General features: G+C 42.0%; 1 protein-coding gene across 1 annotated transcript in view; it reads left to right on the top strand.

Annotated features, from left to right (window-relative positions):
• Positions 1-506: 506 nt before the first annotated feature.
• CIMIP1 (ciliary microtubule inner protein 1) overlaps positions 507-18,195 on the top strand; it is a 94,046-nt gene continuing 76,357 nt past the window's right edge. Inside the window, exons 1-2 of the mRNA XM_048820503.2 lie at positions 507-993; positions 6,029-6,139. Coding sequence (XP_048676460.1) covers positions 6,114-6,139 — 26 coding nt within the window. The 5' untranslated portion in view covers positions 507-993; positions 6,029-6,113. The remainder of the gene's footprint in view (positions 994-6,028; positions 6,140-18,195) is intronic.

Raw genomic sequence — 18,195 nt, 5'->3', positions numbered from 1 at the left:
ATCAATGGTATTATATAGGGTGTAAATCAAGGCAGAATTTAGTCCTCTCCTCCTCCTCCTCCTCAGTATCCTCATCTGTGAAATGGTAATAGTTACTTCAAAAGGAGGTTGGGAGGCTACATTATTTAACATTGGTAAAGTATGTTAGAATCCTTACTTGGAGGGTGCTATATACTGATTCTTCTCTCCATCACACCAGTGTAAATCAGGAGTAAGTCCAATGGAGTTTCACTGGTGTAAAGGGCATTATTACTATGACAATTACTTAAGCAATGATGTGAGAAATAAGAGATTGTTAATTACTATTAATTACATAGTCACACAAGGAAGTATTGGGGGAAGTGGGTTAAGTGAGAAGTACTGTATCATTTTTCTCCTGCTAGAAGCACAAAATGCTGAGTTTACTCTAGTGATTTGAAAACTACCCTTCCAGGATACACAGCTGAAGCACCAAGAGTACTTTCTGCTGACCTATGAATTTCTCACAAATTAATTTACTCCTTAGCAATGTTCACTGACCAAAATAGAAGTTGTGCAGAGTTTTTACTGGCAGATAATTTTGTTAACTACTGTAAGTCAGTATTTCTGGGCAAGGCTACTATGGTAATATGGTTTTCTTTTTCTTTTTTTAAAGAGAGGAAATATCAACACTTTTACACCTATACGAATTCAGACTCATTTGATCCTGCAAATTTCACTCACATGAATACTCTCATTGGCTTTAATGCAAATATTCACAAGTATGTACCAGAGAGCCCAGAGGAAAGATGGAGCAGTGATTAGCAGCCAATCTGGGAGAGAGAAGACTTGGGTTCAGCTCTGCGCTCTTCCATAGACTTTCTCTGTGACTCTGAGCAAGGGGAGAGCCGGCCCTCCTTCCCAGCTCTGTGACTGCCATGGCAGGGGAGAGAGGGAGAGAACCCCCTCCTTCCCAGTCCCAGCTTGGGGGTTGCCACGGCGGGGAAGAGAGGGCACATCCATCGCATTAGAAAGGTAAGACTACTGATATTAAAATATGAGTTGTGTGCTTTTATTTGTAGAACAAAAATGTTAATTATTATTAAGGGTTTTTTATATATAGCGCTTTTATGCAAAGCGCTTTATAATAGTTAGCTAACGGCACAAACAACATTTGGAAAGATCGTTAAGTGGTCCGCTGAGCCCCTCAGCAATTTTCAAGTGGTCCACAAAAAAAAAAGTTGGAGAACCACTGCTTTAAAGTAAGTGCATTTGCAGTCCTGGCTCTGTGCTATAAAGTCTATGTCAGCTTGGCAAAAACATTTATATACCACTGTACATGGCGGTTTCCTTACCAGTATATTCACTTTTAAAAAGTGATAGAAGGCCAACCCCTAAAATAAAACAATTATATTATTATATTCCAGTACAGCCCAGTGCTCCAGCTTGAAGTAAGGCCCCCAGTAAGCTAGGGTCTGTACAAACACAGAGACACAATCCCAGCTCCAAAGAGCTTACAGACTAAGAAGGCAAATGACACCCAAAGGGTACGTAGACAGAGGGATCCAATTAAATAGATACATGTTTGTATACATTTGCTAAATAGTTTTCATTATTATGAAGTGGCTAACTTTCCTCACCTCCCCCACTCAGGATAGCATCCATAAATTTACTGATTTCTTGTAGATGCCGCAATGGAAGTTGGCATTGGGACATTACCCCAGTTTGCTCTCAGAATTAGTGCAAATTTCCCATTTTCTGTCTCCTATCAGTTTGTTAGGATTGTCATACTTTACTCTGACTGCAGAGGAAATCTTTGAGGATCTTGAGAATTATAGACCAGTCAGCCTAACTTTGACACCCGGAAACATACTGGAACAAATTATCAAACAATTGATTTGCAAGTACCTAAAGGATAATAGGTTGAAGAGTGGTAGCCGTGTTAGTCTGTATCAGCAAAAAAACCGACTAGTAGTTGTGGCACCTTAGAGACTAACACATTTATTTGAGCATAAGCTTTCATGGGCTAAAACCCACTTCACTGGATGCATGCAGTGGAAAATACAGTAGGAAGATATATATACACAGAGAACATGAAAAAATGGGCGTTGCCATACCATCTGTAATGAGACTAATCAATTAAGGTGGGCTATTATCAACAGGAGAAAAAAAAACTTTTGTAATGATACTCAGGATGGCCCATTTCAAACAGTTGACAAGAAGGTGTGAGTAAAAAGTAGAGGAAAAATTAGCATGGGGAAATAATTTTTACTTTGTGTAATGACCCATCCACTCCCAGTCTTATGCCCAAATAAATTTGTTCGTCTCTAAGGTGCTATAAGTACTCCTCGTTTTTTGCTAAAGGATAATAGGGTTGTAAGTAAAAGCCAACATGGATTTGTCAAGAACGAATCATGCTAAACCAACCTAATTTCTTTCTTTGACAGGGTCACTGACCTAGTGGATAGGGGGGAAGCAGTGGATGTGATATATTTTGATTTTACTATGAGGTGTATGAACAACTGGTTGAATGACTGTAGTGAAAGAGTAGTTACCAGTGGTTCACTGTCAAAAAGGAAGAACATATCTAGTGAAGTCCTGCAGTGGTTCTGGGTCCAGTACTATTCAATATTTTCGCTGGAATTGGATACTTGAGCAGAGAGTATGCTTATAAAATTTGAGGATGACACTAAGATGGGAGAGGTTGCAAGCACTTTGGATTAGAATTCAAAATGACCTTGACAAATTGAAGAATTAGTCTGAAATCAACAAGATTATATTCAATAAAGACAAGAGCAAAGGAAAAAATCAAATGCACAGCTACAAAAAGGGGAATAACTAGCTAGAAAGCATACTGCTGAACAAGATCTGTGGGTTATATTGGACCACAGATTGAATAGGAGTCTTTTTTGCAACTGCATCACTGTGTTGGCTACTATAAGTCTGGGTTGTATTAACAGGAATGTTGCATGTGTAAGACATGGGAGGTAATTTTCCCACTCTACTCAGCGCTGGTGAGGCCTCAACGGGAGTACTGTATCCAGTTTTGGGCATCATAGTAAGAAAGATGTGGGAAAATTGGAGACAGTCCAGAAGACAGCAACAAAAATAATAAAAGATTTTGCAAGAGGAAAGGTTTAAAAAACTGGCCATGTTTAGTCTTGAGAAAAGAAGATTGAAGGGGGATCTGATAACAGTCTTCCAATATGGTAAGTATTGTTATAAAGAGGATGGTGATCAATTGTTCTCCATGTCCACTTAGGGTTGCCAGGTGTCCAATTTTCAACTGGAATCCGGGTTAAAAAGGCACCCTGGTGGCTCCAGTCAGCACTACTGATGGGACGGTTAAAAGTCCATTTGGTGGTGCAGTGAGACTAAGACAGGCTCCCTGCCTGCCGTGGCTCTGCACGGCTCCCAGAAGCAGCAGCATATCCTCCCTCCAGCTCCTAGGCATAGGGGCAGCCAGGGGGCTCTGTGTGCTGCCTCCGCCCCATGTGCCAGCTCCACAGATCCCATTGGCCAGGAACCATGGCCAATGGAACCTGCAGGGGTGGTGCCTGCGGACAGCCCGCAGAGCCACCTGGCCATGCCTCCACATAGGAGCCAGAGGTGGGATATGCTGCTGCTTCCAGGAGGTGCCTGAGGTAAGCACCTCCTGTCGCCTGCACCCCCTTCCCACACCCCAACCTCCTGCCCAAACCCTGATCACCCTCCCGCCTTTCAAGCCCCTCAGTCCCAGCCCGGAGCACCCTTCTACACCCCAAGCCCCTCATCCCCAGCCCCACCCCAGAGACAGCACCCCCAGCCAGAGCCCTCCCCCCCACACATCCCAACCCCTCAGCCACAGCCTGGAGCCCCCTCCTGCAAATCCCTGGCCCCACACCAGAGCCTGCACCCCCAGATTGAGCCCTCACCCCCTCACCACATCCCAACCTCCTGCCCCAGCCCAGAGCCCCCTCACTCACTCTGAACCCCTCATTTATGGCCCCACCCTGGAACCCACACCCCAACCCCCTGAGCCAGCCTGGTTAAAATGAATGAGTGAGGGAGGGTGGGGAGAGTAAGCAACAGAGGGAGGGGGGATGACGTGAGCGGGAGGTGGTTCCTCAGAGAAGGGGCAGGGCCTCACATGAGGGGTGGGGCAAAGGTGTTCAGTTTTGTGGGAGTAGAAAGTTGGCAACCCTATGTCCACTGTAGGTAGGACAAGAAGTAATCAGCTTATACTGCAGCAAGGGAGATTTAGGTTAGATATTAGGAAAAACTTTCTAACTAGAAGGATAGTTAAGTCCTGGAATAGGTTTCCAAGGGAGGTTGTGGAATCCTTGTCATTGGAGGATTTTAATAACAGGTTAGACAAACACTCGTCAGAGATAGTCTACATCTATTTGTCCTGTATCATCACAGAGGATGGAAGGGAATGACCTCTCAAGGTCCTTTCCAGCCCTACATTGCTATGAGTCTATACACTGTATGAGAGGCTTGTGAATCAGTGACTTCCAGAAGGCTTTGTTTCTGAGGAAAAGTCTCAGAGAAGCTGGGTATGCAATTATCACTTGTTTGAAAATCTGTGCCTCAGGCTGTATTTAGGGCCACATGTTCAACTATGCAGGAATGACCTGCATCAAAATCTGGCAGTTCCCCTTACAGAGTTTCCTGACAAGATTCCTTCAGAGGGGCAGAATGAGTGGGGGGGCTCAAATCTCAAGCCCAGCAGATCCTTACACTGCATGGAATCTCAGGGGCTTCAGCGAGGCCAGGACCATCTTCACAAAGACTGTGTGGGTCAAGAGTGGGTTTCCACCCCCTCCAAGCAGCATCAATGTACCATGCAGTTGGTAGAGGAATGACAACTGGACAAGGCCCATTTCCTCAGACCTGGTCCTGCACAGGTGTGACTAGATATCACATGGCAGCTCATTCTCAAAGCATCTTTGAATGGGTCAATGTTACCAATAAACCCATTTTCAACCATCTTGTCATATATAATGGAGTGAAAACATTTTAAGGAAGGGAGGATAATTTAATACTACCATTGTCTGGAGACTGGTGGGTAAACCATTATGCCTCTTAATAATTTTAGGCTCTGGATGGCACATTTTCAATAGCTACAGAAGCTCTCTGGCTGTACACATCTGGTTTAGAACCTCCTGTAGTCTCCTTTAAAGATCAGACTCCCCATTTGTTCTTTAGTCAATGCTGCTTCTGGCTCGAAGTCACACTGTCTTATTCAAAAGCAGAGTCAAATGTAAAAAATTGTTCAGTAATTAACTGGTAATTTGTAGGGGAGGTAAGGTGTCTTTACAATAGGGGCTTAATGGGATCCTATTGAAAATGGTCTGAAAGTACCGCATGAAAATACAGGGAAAGACATTTGACCTCATCTGCACCAGTTTCACAAATAAAGCCTTAATAGCAGCTTGCAATCACACTTGGTTGGGCTTTATTTCCCCAACACGCAAGGTCCAAACTACAAGGCCAGAAGCAGTGACTCACTCTGCCAGCTGCTGGGATGGTACAGAGCAGCTTGCTGTTCTGCCACAAGCCATTTGACGCATGTTGTAAAAGCCTCCTATACAGCTGATTCCTCCGGAAAACGTCTGATGGAGATATGTCTGATTCTTTGTTGAATGTACATTTTTGGTGGGAGGAAAGAAAAATAAAATCAGATTTTTTTTAAAACAAGACACACAGAGCTAAGCAATATTAATGACAGTAGGTGACTGAAAAAAAGGGTTCTGAGGGTTTCTCCTGCAAAAGCAATGTAACGTATGGCTCTCTCTTTTACTCACAAGGCTGTGCATAAGGATATTGCGGCAATGTTACTACATCCAATTCTAAAACAAGGAGACGAGGTTATAAGATTGGGGTGTAGGTCTTTACAATTTATATCATGGGTCAGATCCTCATGGGAATAACACCATCTGAGGACCTGACCCTATGATTCTGTTATCAGAAACTATGACTAGGAAAACTCTATTTGTCTTATCTATTAGGTCAGAGCCGAAAGTCAAGATGAATGGTGATCTAAAAATGGCCATTTCCCTCTCACCCACCTCCCATTATCTTTTAGGGCTGATTATCCACCTGCCTATACCATTTGACACTGATGTAACACCCACTGAAAGAGGAAATCACCAGTATAGCCAACAGATGTAATGTTGGTGGTACTTTTCAGCAGAAGGTATGTCTTCCCCCCGTCCTCAAGCGTGGGCGACTCTCCAAAGGTCTGGAGTTTAGCTTCGGAATGAATAAGCAGCCACAGATTGGGGATTGACACAAACTGTATATGACCTCTCTAAATATCTTGATTTTTCATAATTTGGCTGAAAAAGTTTCACATGAGCTGGCTTACCTCATGAGACTTCTCGGACTTCCTGTTTCTAAACTGCCCTAAACTACCATGAGATCAGCCGTCCTTGGGGTATTTTAGCATTTCTGGATCCAGACCTGGCTAGAATTCAGAAGCGTAGAGGCAACAGCACTAATGAAAAATAACAGTGTGAGGTGGGGAGAAGTTAAATGGACTTTTTAAAAATCTTCAGAAACATTCAGATGCAAATTGGCAACATTTCATGGACAGGGTGGGAGGGAAGGTGAGGAGAGCATCTTAGCTTGCCTGACCTGTATAATCCATTCCAAGTGTATATATCTGAGGTTGGGTGTAATGCATTCAGCAATGTATCAAAAGCCAAAACCCATCAGAAAAAGCCACTATTCTTTTCCTCAGGCTATTCACTGCTACTGATTTCCCACCAACATCCTCTTCACATCACATGCTGTGTTCACACCTCTTCCATACCTCAGAAAAATTGATTAACTGATATATGGAAGAGTTGAAAATCCTCAACTCTATAAACTTTCTGAGGATACAAAATTTCCTGCTTTGGGGCATAAGCCAACCACTACATGGCTGAAGTTAGGAAGAAAGTCTTGGAACCCCAGAAAAGCTCCAGGAGACTGGAAGAAAGTTAATGTTGTGACAATATTTCAAAAGAGTAAATGGGATGACCTCAATAATTATGCCAATCTGACATCGATCCCAGGCAAGATAATGGAGCAGCTGATATGGGATTAATGAATAAAGAACTAAAGGAGGGTAATATAATTAATGGCAATTGACATGGGTTTATAGAAAATAGATCCTGTCAAACTAACTTGATATCTTTTTTGATATCATTACAAGGTTGGTTGATAAAGGTAACAGTCTTCAGTCTCCTCTGTGGAGTCTGCATTGAGAAGCCACAAAACTCTGGACACTTATGATCTCCCATGAATGGATGCCAAGAATTCCATTCATTCATTCAGGTCCGTCTCAATCTCTTACATCTCTCACTGGCTGCCAGGCAACTCTAGCAACATTGCAGTATCTGTGCCATAGCTGGGCTGTTTCATTTATTAATTTATTTATTCATTAGCAAGCCACTATGACCCACAATGGGATGTTATCTTGTCCCCAGGCACAAGCAACAGGTACATATGCTAATCAATCAGAGCCTAGGCGCTTTACACCATTTGCCAGCATAGATAGAGACGTGTTCAAACATACAAAAGCACTCAAATCAGGGCAAATCCATTCTTAAAAACACAGCTAGAATCCATGTTCTCCCCTATCTGTCCCGTGTGTATTACTGCCCGTTCCATTTTCCTACAGATTCTATAAATCAGGCAAAATGCCTTCATTGTAGCGTGACACAAAGCAGAGGAAATCCATTTTACTCAGGCCCTGCCTACTCTGCTGTCTCATTTAATACCATGATAGATTCACAACTTATCCACAAAACCGTCAGCCGAAAATCTGTTTCTAACTCTGACTTCTTTAATAATCTGGATGCGGCGACAGAAGAGGCAAAAGGAGTATTTGTGTACTGTGTAATGGGCCGTAGATTGGAGGCATGTTCCACCATCCAGCTTTACCGACACAGCACTTCAAGCCGTCCAACAATCAGATTTCAGCACAAAGTGCCATGGTATTCTTGGGGGCTTGGTTCATTTTTCATAGTTTTGGGTCAATCTGACACTGTATTTTTCATGAAATAAACTATGTGTCTCAAAAATGTCACCCAGCTCTAGCGCGTAGCCTCAGCTGCCCACCACCACAGCTTGAGGCGCAAGATGAGCAAGGGCGAGCAGGGGAATAGGTTCTCTGGTATGGGCAACTGGGCCTTTAAGGCAGAGGTCTTCAATCTGTAGGGCATGCCCCACTAGGGGGGCACTGAGTAATGTTCAGGGAGCATTGCCCAGCTCTGCCTCTGACCTTGGCTGCCTGCCTGCGCCTGGAGTGCTGGCTGCCTGCCTGCGCCCTCAGCTGTGGCTCCGGCCCCCTTAAACCTGTCTGCGTCCTCCCCCTCTCAGAGCTGTGGCTCGGCTCCTGGCTTTGTGTGTGGGGGGGGGTGTGCAGACAGGGGTTATGGGGGGCACAAGGTAAAAAGTTTGGGGACCACTGCTTTAAGGGCTGAACTTCCCCGACAGTCTGCATGGGGTGCTGTGAAACTCTTGTTAAGCACAACCAGTTGGAACTGGACACAGAATAAAGCAGATCTGAGATCTCTTACAAGGTCATTAATCACGGAGTGACCACCCAAATAACCCAGATAAATCTCCCAAACATACTCTGATTCCAAACCACATTGCAAGATCTCCACCAGATCTGGAGTTGAATATTTTAAGTTCTTAGACTCAACATGGGAGTAAACTCTGAATGCACTTTAAAGTAATAGATTTCAGCTCATAATTCCATGCCCAATACACATTAACACAGTCTGGATTTTATTCAGCCTACAAAAATATCAATGCAGAAAATGGAAATATGCACTAGTATATGGACAGTGTGGATAGTTATATCCATGTAAAGATCAATACATAATACTCTCACGAAATAATAAGTGCTTTATTCCTCAGCCTTTGTGTTTCATGTCTGAGATTTATCGTTGTACTTGGAAAGTTTCCTAGTTATTGGCTTTACCCTTTTCAAGGACACTGGAATGAAGGGCAGTTGTGATTACCTATTAACTGTCGACTTCATTTGACTGTAAATCATGGTGAAAAATTCCAATTTTACATATTTAAAACAGTGGAAAATATATATGACCGGTCACAACTTTTTGTTAGACTTGTGCTAATGCTTCAATGAATATGTTATAAGAGTGACCATAAATTATTCTGTCTTTGAAAAGAAAAAAAGACAACATCAGCCAACCATAAAGATTATGCCACTCTCAAACCTGGCAAGACCTTAAAGTGGAAAACGACATGTAGTCATTACGAATGCTTTCATTTTGGCAAGGATCAAATCGCTCCATTGGTTTCAGATGTAACCTAACACAAAGAATAGTCAGTAGCTAAGGTGAGGATGTACATGTTCACACTGTTTGAATTAATATCTTTTCACAGCCCCAGACTATCTTAATCTGCTTTCACATTCCCTGCAGAGAAAATTCTTGTACCACTACCTAGGTGGATATCCTTCCACAAAACCAAATATCTCCAATCCACTGTGTAGTCCAATGAGACTAGGAACTCTGTTTGACCCGGAATGAGGAAAGTTGAGAGTTTTGGTCCCAATCTTTTTGCCAATGGGATTGCTTTGGTTTCAGACAGATTCATTCTTACCTGCTATAATTCACTAGCATGTACAGTTGTACTTAAGCTCATTTTCTTATGCCCGGCCTAGCTGTGCAGGCAAAGGGCAGTGTTACGGTACCTGTACTGTAGATATTTGCAATCATTTTGCAGGAATTTTCTCTCCTAAGCCCCAGAGACAGGATACATGATATCAACCTCTTACATATGTCATCAGGTTTCTAATATAAAATAACTAGAGACTTACATTGTGGGTAAGGCTAAGTCTTGCAGTTCTGAGCAATTGTTTCTGTGGTTTTCCCATTTTCCCTTCCAGCATTGTAATTGGAGGGTCATCTAACCATCTGAGAGCATTTCAAATGCCGCCCTCTTGGGTGCTCGAGAGCTGAGAAACAGCCCACTGAAAACTGTAACAGAACCTAGAGGATTTGGGGCCAGTAAAATGTAGCACTGAACAAATGATCTGCTCTGAACAGCCAGGAACTGGGGGGAGAAGTTTATAAGCAGTAGCAGCAACCACTTCTGCAGAACATCTGCCTTTTGGGGATCTGCCAAATGCATTGACATGTAGAACAGCTAATCCAAATGATAGCCGGTGATCCTCCCGAAAAACAAAACATACTCTAAACATTTGAGATGCATGGCACTGTAGAGTGGGTACCAACTATAATCCCCATATTTTAACAAACAAATTCACTGAAGAAACAGTATCATTCATTATCATTTCCTTTCATTTCACAATACATTGGTACGGGTCCTAAGTGTCATAAATAGACATAGCTCCACTGAAGTTAATGGATCTTTGCTGATTTACACCAGCTGAGGTTCTGTCCAAATATGTTTAGCCCACAAATTTCTGTTGCTTTTGTAGTATACCAGAAGCATTTGGGTGGGTGACAGCTTATGGCTAGTATGATAAGTGTGTGCAGTAGTTATAGCAGGGACTCCTGGATCTTCTCCTGACTTTGATACTGCCAATGTGTCACCTGGCAAAGATATTTAGGTCTACATTTGCAGAAAGTTATGTGCACAAATGCTGGCGCAAAAATTGTGTGTGCATTTGTGCATCGAAGCCACATGTGAAATTACCAGGATTACATTATTTGAAAATCTTACCCTAAAATCTCTCTGTATCTCCATCTGGCCAGTGGGAATATCATTGCCTGCTTCATAGCGGTATTGTGTAGCAAGGTTTGCAAAGTTGCTGTCTTCAGGTGAAAGACTCCATAGGTTTAGTGAAAGAAGAATCAAAACCAACAGAGTTACTGTCCAAATTATATGAGAATTGGGCCCCTTATGTATCAGCATATCTCCATTGCCCATCTTTGTAGCATTTCGGCAACAAATAGAGTGTGTACAGAACAGCATGTATAAGACTGCAAAGTATTGTTACTCTCAATAACAGCAGGTGACCTCTTCCCACAACAGGTCTGGGCATTCAGAACAGTTTGCTAGAATCCACCTGGTTACATCCTGGAGGTTTGTAATGGTTATCCTCCCGATTTGGATGTCAGAGAGTTGAAAGCTATTTGGCGTTTACTTACCTCCCCACAGATGAAAACTTCTGCAGCTGGCGTGCTGATTCCAGCCCTATTGCTTTTCTTCTGTTGTTTTGTCTCCAATACCCTGTCCTTTGTTGCACTGTTTATTGTTTCATAGTTTTAAAATGAATTCACGGAACTGAAAACAAAAGTGATTCATAAGATCTTCACAAAGTCACAGCTAAATGTGACAATAAGCTAATGCAAGAAGAGAGTGAGTGATGCTTTAGGAGCCACATGTTAATAACTATATGTCTCAGTATCTTGATTAGCAGTAACATGGGGCAATCCAACCTTTATATTTGGGAGAAATGCCTTAACAGTTTCTAATTCAAATGGTTTCCACTGCAAAGACTATCCAGCATAGGCATAAAATCTCTCTTTAGGAGCAGATTCTTATAAGCTAACTCATGCTGTATAGCTCCTCAGTCCTTGAATAGCCTCAAGTGAGCTTAGTAGAAGTAAGGGCTACCCAACATGAGGAATATCAGAGTCTGGCCATCTTGTATAAGGAATTGTTCTTTAGTGGTAATAGCATGAACAGAACTGCTGAGTTCTGGGTCTTGTTCTGGAATCTGTCTCCTCTGGAATCATCACACTGAGAACCAGGGTTTCAGAAAATTCCAGCTTTGGAGAGGGAGTGGAAGGGAGGGTTGTTTTGCTTTATTTACACTGCTGTGGGGTTAACAAGTGATTCTACTTAAAATTGGGAGTAGTTACATTCTGAAGGGGAGGAGAAATCAAACAGCTAAATTGTGTGCAATATCTGAGCAGAATTAAACAGAAGGGAAAGTCAGTCCACAGTGTCAAATGTGGAACTTATTTTCTACATCTCTTGGATCTGAATTAAATCTAGACCCGGAAGCACAGGATGTTCAAGCAGGCTGAGCAATTGGGGAAAAAAAATAAAATAGTTAAAACAGCAAACCACAGAGAATCTCAACTCCAATGTGCACTGGAGCAAAACCTGGGCTCCTGCCAAGCCTGTCTTTATTCTAAAGATTCTTCTTTACTGGCAAACAGTCCTTTCCTGGGCATTCTTCCTTCACAGGACCTGTCTGCTCCTAGTGATGAAATTCAGTGACGAACCTGAGGTTTCTGCAAAAACAGATTGCACCTTTTTATTGAATTATTGTGTCTGCAAAAATGCGAACACAGCTAGTTTTGTTCAACAATTCAAACAGATGTCAGGAACGTGATAGGCTTATTCCAATTATTTCTTTTGTGCACCACAGACTCCATATAACATGCAGGAATAGGTCTCTTTTAAAATGTAACATTTTATTAATTTTCCAAGGTTCAATATGGTAATTCACAAAACATAAAAAAAAAAAAAAAGTAAACCAAAGTACTGAGACCATACAAGGAACACATACGATTATCCCTGGAAACTTACAAGATTCATATACGACTCTTTGCATTATGGAAATATCATCAAGGTCATGTAGGAAACTCTGATACAAAAGCATGACTGAACCCCACTAGTGTCTAGGGTTTTTTCCTTCAATATTAAAATATAATTCCCAGTCTCGCAATGAGGCATGGAATCAAACCATCATCTCTTTACCTCCATGGGATCTACAAACTGACCCCATAGTCCATGCTTATCACAAGAAAAACAGAATACTGGAGCACATGCTGGTGGTGACAGTGAAAGGAAATGGATTGTAATTATGAAATAGCTCACCTTTCTGTCTGTGTGTCAGCTGCAAGCCACTGATAGATATGGGTGATATTTCTCCCTGCTGATGCATGAGTGACACATGAAAGTCTTCAAGCAGCAGCTGCTTGCATAAAAGCCAAAGAACATAATCAAAAGCAATAAGCAACTGCCCTTTAGAAGGGAGTGAAATGAAGAGGGGTTGTGCAGCTGACTGACAGTTTTGCAACAACAAAAATTAAAAAGTTTAAACTCTATCGTGCTGGTAATGGGCTTATGCTTTTTCTTGTATGGTTTCTACTGCACCTGCGCCCTTTGTGAAAAAATACATACAATGAAGAGGGAAAGAGTAGAAGGTTTTCCTTGCAATTAAGGGCCCGGGCCAGGACTCAGGAAATCTGGATTCAGTCTCTGGCTCTGCCACTGACTTCTCATGTGAACTGGGGTTGAGCCAGTTAATCTCAGCATGCTTTACTTTCCCCATCTGTAAAATGGGAGTAACCCTATTTCCTCCCTCCCACCCTTCGTCAGCTTTTCAGGGCAAGGACTGCCTCTTACAGCATACATGTACAGTGCCTAGAACAATGGGGCCCTGATCCTGGTTTAGATCTGTAGCCCTGCTCCTACTCACACAGTAGTCTAAAGGCAAAACTCCCACCAATTTCCATGGTGCAGGATCAGGGCCTATTATTTCTATTCTAGTAGTGTCTATAGAAATACAATGAACAGTTTAACTTTGCAATAAGCATAATGCTTTCTAGCAAGGCTAAACCTAATCTTCTCCTCTCTTCATATGGCTTCCATTTATCTTTTTTTCCAAATCTATTTGAAACCTGCATCACTCAGGGACTACAGATAAACATAGGGGCTTCTTGACAATCTTCTCTTCTGCTGTCTCCTGAGCGAGAAATCTACTGCATGGTGTTTGAGGGAGGCAGGTTGTATGCAGGGGCATGGAAGAGGAGGAAAGCGGGGGGACGTGGTGAAGTACGGTTCCACTCCACCACTTCTCCACTTTCTCAGGGATCTTCGACCAGTGGTATAAGTTCAAGACTGCAGTTTTTGCTGGGGCCGGGCAACTGAGAATCAACAAGCCACAGTGAGTTCCCTGTCAGCCCCTCCACTCAGCACCTAAGCTCATTTTGGGGAGTGTATCCCTGGGGAATCTAGATTTCATGGGACGCTATTATCTAACACAGGAAATCACCATTCAACAGCACACATCTGTCAACATGCCAGTTTACATACTAACAAAACAACACTGTTCTACAACACCTTTCATTTAAGGATCTCAAAGTCCTGCATGAACATTAATTAAGCCTCAACACCCACAGGAGGTACGTTTGAAATATAGAGGGATCTCTTTACCCAAACTGACATGAAGCTAGCTCTGAGACAGAATGAGGCAGCAGTTTAACAGGGCACAGGATCATTATGTACCACTTAAGGACAAGATGTAAAGAAGTCGTAGTGTAGGTACAAGGTTCAATGTAGGCACAGTGGACAGTTTGAATAACTTTTTCATAAATGATGTAAATATTCTCCTGAGGAATTGGAAGGAACAAGTAACACCATCAAAAAGTCTTATCTCTGGGTTTCCACTTGCATTTAGCAGACACAGGAGATTCAGATAATTCACAGAAGGTTTGAATCCATATCCAGAATTTTTGCTGCCAAACCAAACAACCAGCCTTTGGGTTTATATACTAGTTACAGCACCCTTCTCATTGGTCAAAGCCTGCCATGTTCCAGTCATTCCCCTCACCTTATGTTGAGGAAAGGGACTGTGAAACCAACCAGAAGTTCACAGGAGCTGGAACTAGCGGTGCTGCTGCACCACTGGTCATGAAGTGGTTTCCATCATATGCAGGGTTTACAGTTTGGTTCAACGGCTCTCAGCACCGCCACTCTACACATTGTTCCAGTGCCCCTGCAGAGCTTTCAGGATCAAAAAACTTCACATAATAGGGACTGCATTTTCAAAGGGTTTAACTGCACCATAATATGGCAAAATGCATATGGAATTAATGTGACTGCATGGACACACCGTGTAACTGCATGAGCAATTTGTGTGCACAGCTGCTAGATCTATGTAATCCTGGGAGCTGCAAGTGGAAATTAGACAAACAAATGTATATGCATTTGGCACATGCATTTATCCTCTTCACTTCCTTAAAAACCTGGCCCTGGTTACATAGACCAAGGCATTCAAAAGGCAACTAACGATTTTGGGTTTCTCCTGTTTTCGTTGCCCAAGGGGACCGATTTCCAAAAAGCACTAAACTCTCATCCTCTGAAAAAAATCAGGCTCCGTTTAAGGTCTCTTGAGTTGGAAATCCAAGAACCTTCCCTAAAATGGCCAGTTGCTTTGGAAAAATCTTGGCCATAGTACATTGCAAGGTGCTAATGACTACCAGTTCTCTCTGATGGATTTATCTGCCGGCTGTGGAACAGAAAACAAAAAGTATTCATGGTCAGACAGAATTTTGTACTATGTGGTGATTGGAAACACAGAAAATGATTGCATTACATTAAAAATACAAAGATAAATGCTAATTAGAATCTTCTAGACATTGAGAATGGTGAGCAGTCAACATTTAAGACACCCTCTGCACCAGAATGAAACAGGTTTTTATGTTTTGAGAATGACTTTCAGATTTGTTGAATTTTAGAAATGTAAAATTAACTGCATGTGTCACATCAACATTGTCTTCCATAAACACTCAGTCTGCATTCTGAATCAGATTACTACTAGTTAAATATTTAAAGATGATTGCCCTGTGGATCCTGCTTTAATGCCTGCAGCCAACAAACATTATCTTCCGACCCCACTTCTAAGATCCTCAATGTGGGAGAAAGATTTTAAATCAATTCAAGAGCAAAAATCATTCTCTATCCTTTTAAACATAAAAGGGAAAAAATATTCAAAAAATGCCACTGCAAAATTTGGATCATGAGAGGTTGTATTCAAGATGCAATAGGGAAAAAGTGATATAAAATTAGGCACAGCAAGACTAAGAGGGGAAAAGTTAGGCATAGGGGTTTGATTACTGCATATGGAATCCATAAAACATACAGTAATAACACAGTGCAGGGGAAATCAACCAGTTGTGCTTGTCTCCTTTTTGTGTCGTTTTCTTTCTGTTCTGTATCATTCTCTTTCTTTCTCTCTGAAATGTTCAGATCCTGCCACACATTCAAGCGCGTCAGGTCTCTTTATATTCCCCCTCTCACTTATCTTTTCCCCTAGAGTTTCAGCAGTTTAAAAATAAATGTGAATTAGAAATGATGGTTGCACCTGCCAGGGGTGCTTTTCTCACAAGTAGCCAAGGCAAATGAAGACCTTGATGACAATGACGCCTCTAGCCCTCCAGGAGCGCAGAGGGCCTGGATGGTAGCTGAATCAGGACGGCTCTGCTCTTTAGCTAGAGGAGAATTCCGGGAGCTAGGGTAAGGGTCACTGCCTGTCTCTGCTATGCAGGCAGGTCAGAGAAGGAGCGAGGATGTGATGACTTGCACTGAAGACTTAATAGACTGAAGTCCTGCCTGGTTTCACTGTGAAATAGCCAAGGAACAAGCTTGGAACAGCTACAAAGTAACATACCAAAGTGGTCCAGTGTGGACCGTTCTTGACCACCACTTGGAGATTCTTGGTGCCTGCTTCTCCTTCACAAGAGTTTTCTGAAGACTCTTCTCTTTGTTTGCTGTTCTCTGGCTTGCGGGTTTAGCCTTTGTGACTCACCAGCACCCCTCAATATCCTCACTGAGAAGGGGGGGATGGAGGGAGGATTAGCACCAAGTACTGCATTCAGGGAGACAGACAAGGCATCATTCCGCATCAAAAGAGCAGTATAGTACCAGGTTGGGCAAGGGGATCTCATTCTCTAAGGGCCATTTTTTAGAAATGTGTTCACAAGATTATATTTAGGTAGGACTCACAACTTTGTGGCATAAATCAGGTGAGTACAGGAAGAAAGTCTGTGTCATGAATGCCATGTACAAAGAAGACCTGAAGAAGAGCTCTGTAAGCTCAGAAGCTTGTCTCTTTCACCAACAGAAGTTGATCCAATAGAAGATACTGACTTATCCAACTTGTTTCTCTATGTAGTAGAAAAGAAAGAACCATCTTTTGGAACTAGGTCAACGCAAATCAATTTATAAGGAACCCCTGTTTGCAAGCCAGGTGTATCATTTAATGTGGGACTGCAGTGGGTCTGCTGCTTTCTGAGTACATACTGTTGCTGGACATTGATCCATTAGCCATAGCTCTGCCTAGCATTAGTCAGAGAAGAAGTGAGACAGGTAAAATTGAAGGAATTCATTGGGAGGGGAAGATATATTGATGGGATGGGATGGGACAACCCAAAGGATAACTTTGCAGAAGATCTTCCAACACATGCCATATTTTCAAAAAGTAGCAGTGTGTGTATGGCACATAATTGAGCATCCAGTTGCCATGATTGCACACTCGAATGCCTAGTTAGCCACATTTGCAAATGCAGTTAGCCAATTTGCTCACCCAAGTGCACTAATTGTGCTTGTAAATTAGGATTGTAAATGCAGATCCAAACTTTTGGAAAATCTGGCTCCCATTGTTTCATAAAGTCACATTGGACCAGATCTTTAAGGGACAAAATGTATGCATGCAAATCAACTGTTTAATGTGAGTTGTGACTTGAGCTTGGCACCGTGGTAAATGAGTGCACCATGGGATGTGGAACTTCATATGCATTTTTGCATTTGGATCTCTGGTCTGCTTTAAAAATTAGGCCTTTTATGTGGCTGTCACATCACAACCTGAAACCAATCAATACTAACAGTTACTTAAAGTCAATTAAACTAAGTCAATTAGGCTGAGAGAATAGTGTATTTGTTTCCATTGGCCTTCTATATTAATGTATTTCAATTTAAACTCATGATGTCATGTTTCCCTCTGAATAAAGGAATTGATCTTTGTGTCATTCAGAAGCATACTATCTCATAAATACAATCCACAAAGAACAAATTAAGAGGCTGATCAAATGCTCAGTTAATGTAACTCTTTAATAATAATATCACTTAGATATTAAGCTGCTTAATTAGATTTCCGTCGTTGCAATGAACACCCTCATTGAAACTGTTCATTTATAATTTATAGTTTTCATCTTACAGTTCATTTGTAAAGATAGGGGCAAAAAACTATCCAGACAAAAAACAAAATGAACTAGACAAAATAAAAAGATGAACAAGTCACTCCAGGTGATTCAGAGAGATATTGGGCCTGTAGAAAATAAACAATTCCACACACCTCTCAGGTTTAGGGGTATAATCCTGGCTTCATTGAGTCAATAGCAAAACTTCCATTGACAGTAGTAGAGTTAGGATTTCACCAGTGGGGAGGTGCATATGGAAACTGAGCCTGAATCTGGATCCAAATCACAAACCTGAGGATAAAAAAATATATAAATAATCCAATGT

Source organism: Caretta caretta, chromosome 13 (genome assembly GCF_965140235.1).
Source record: "Caretta caretta isolate rCarCar2 chromosome 13, rCarCar1.hap1, whole genome shotgun sequence".
Taxonomy (NCBI): Eukaryota; Metazoa; Chordata; order Testudines; family Cheloniidae; genus Caretta; species Caretta caretta.
Note: the sequence above shows the minus strand (reverse complement) of the source record. Positions and strands in the feature narration are given on the sequence as shown.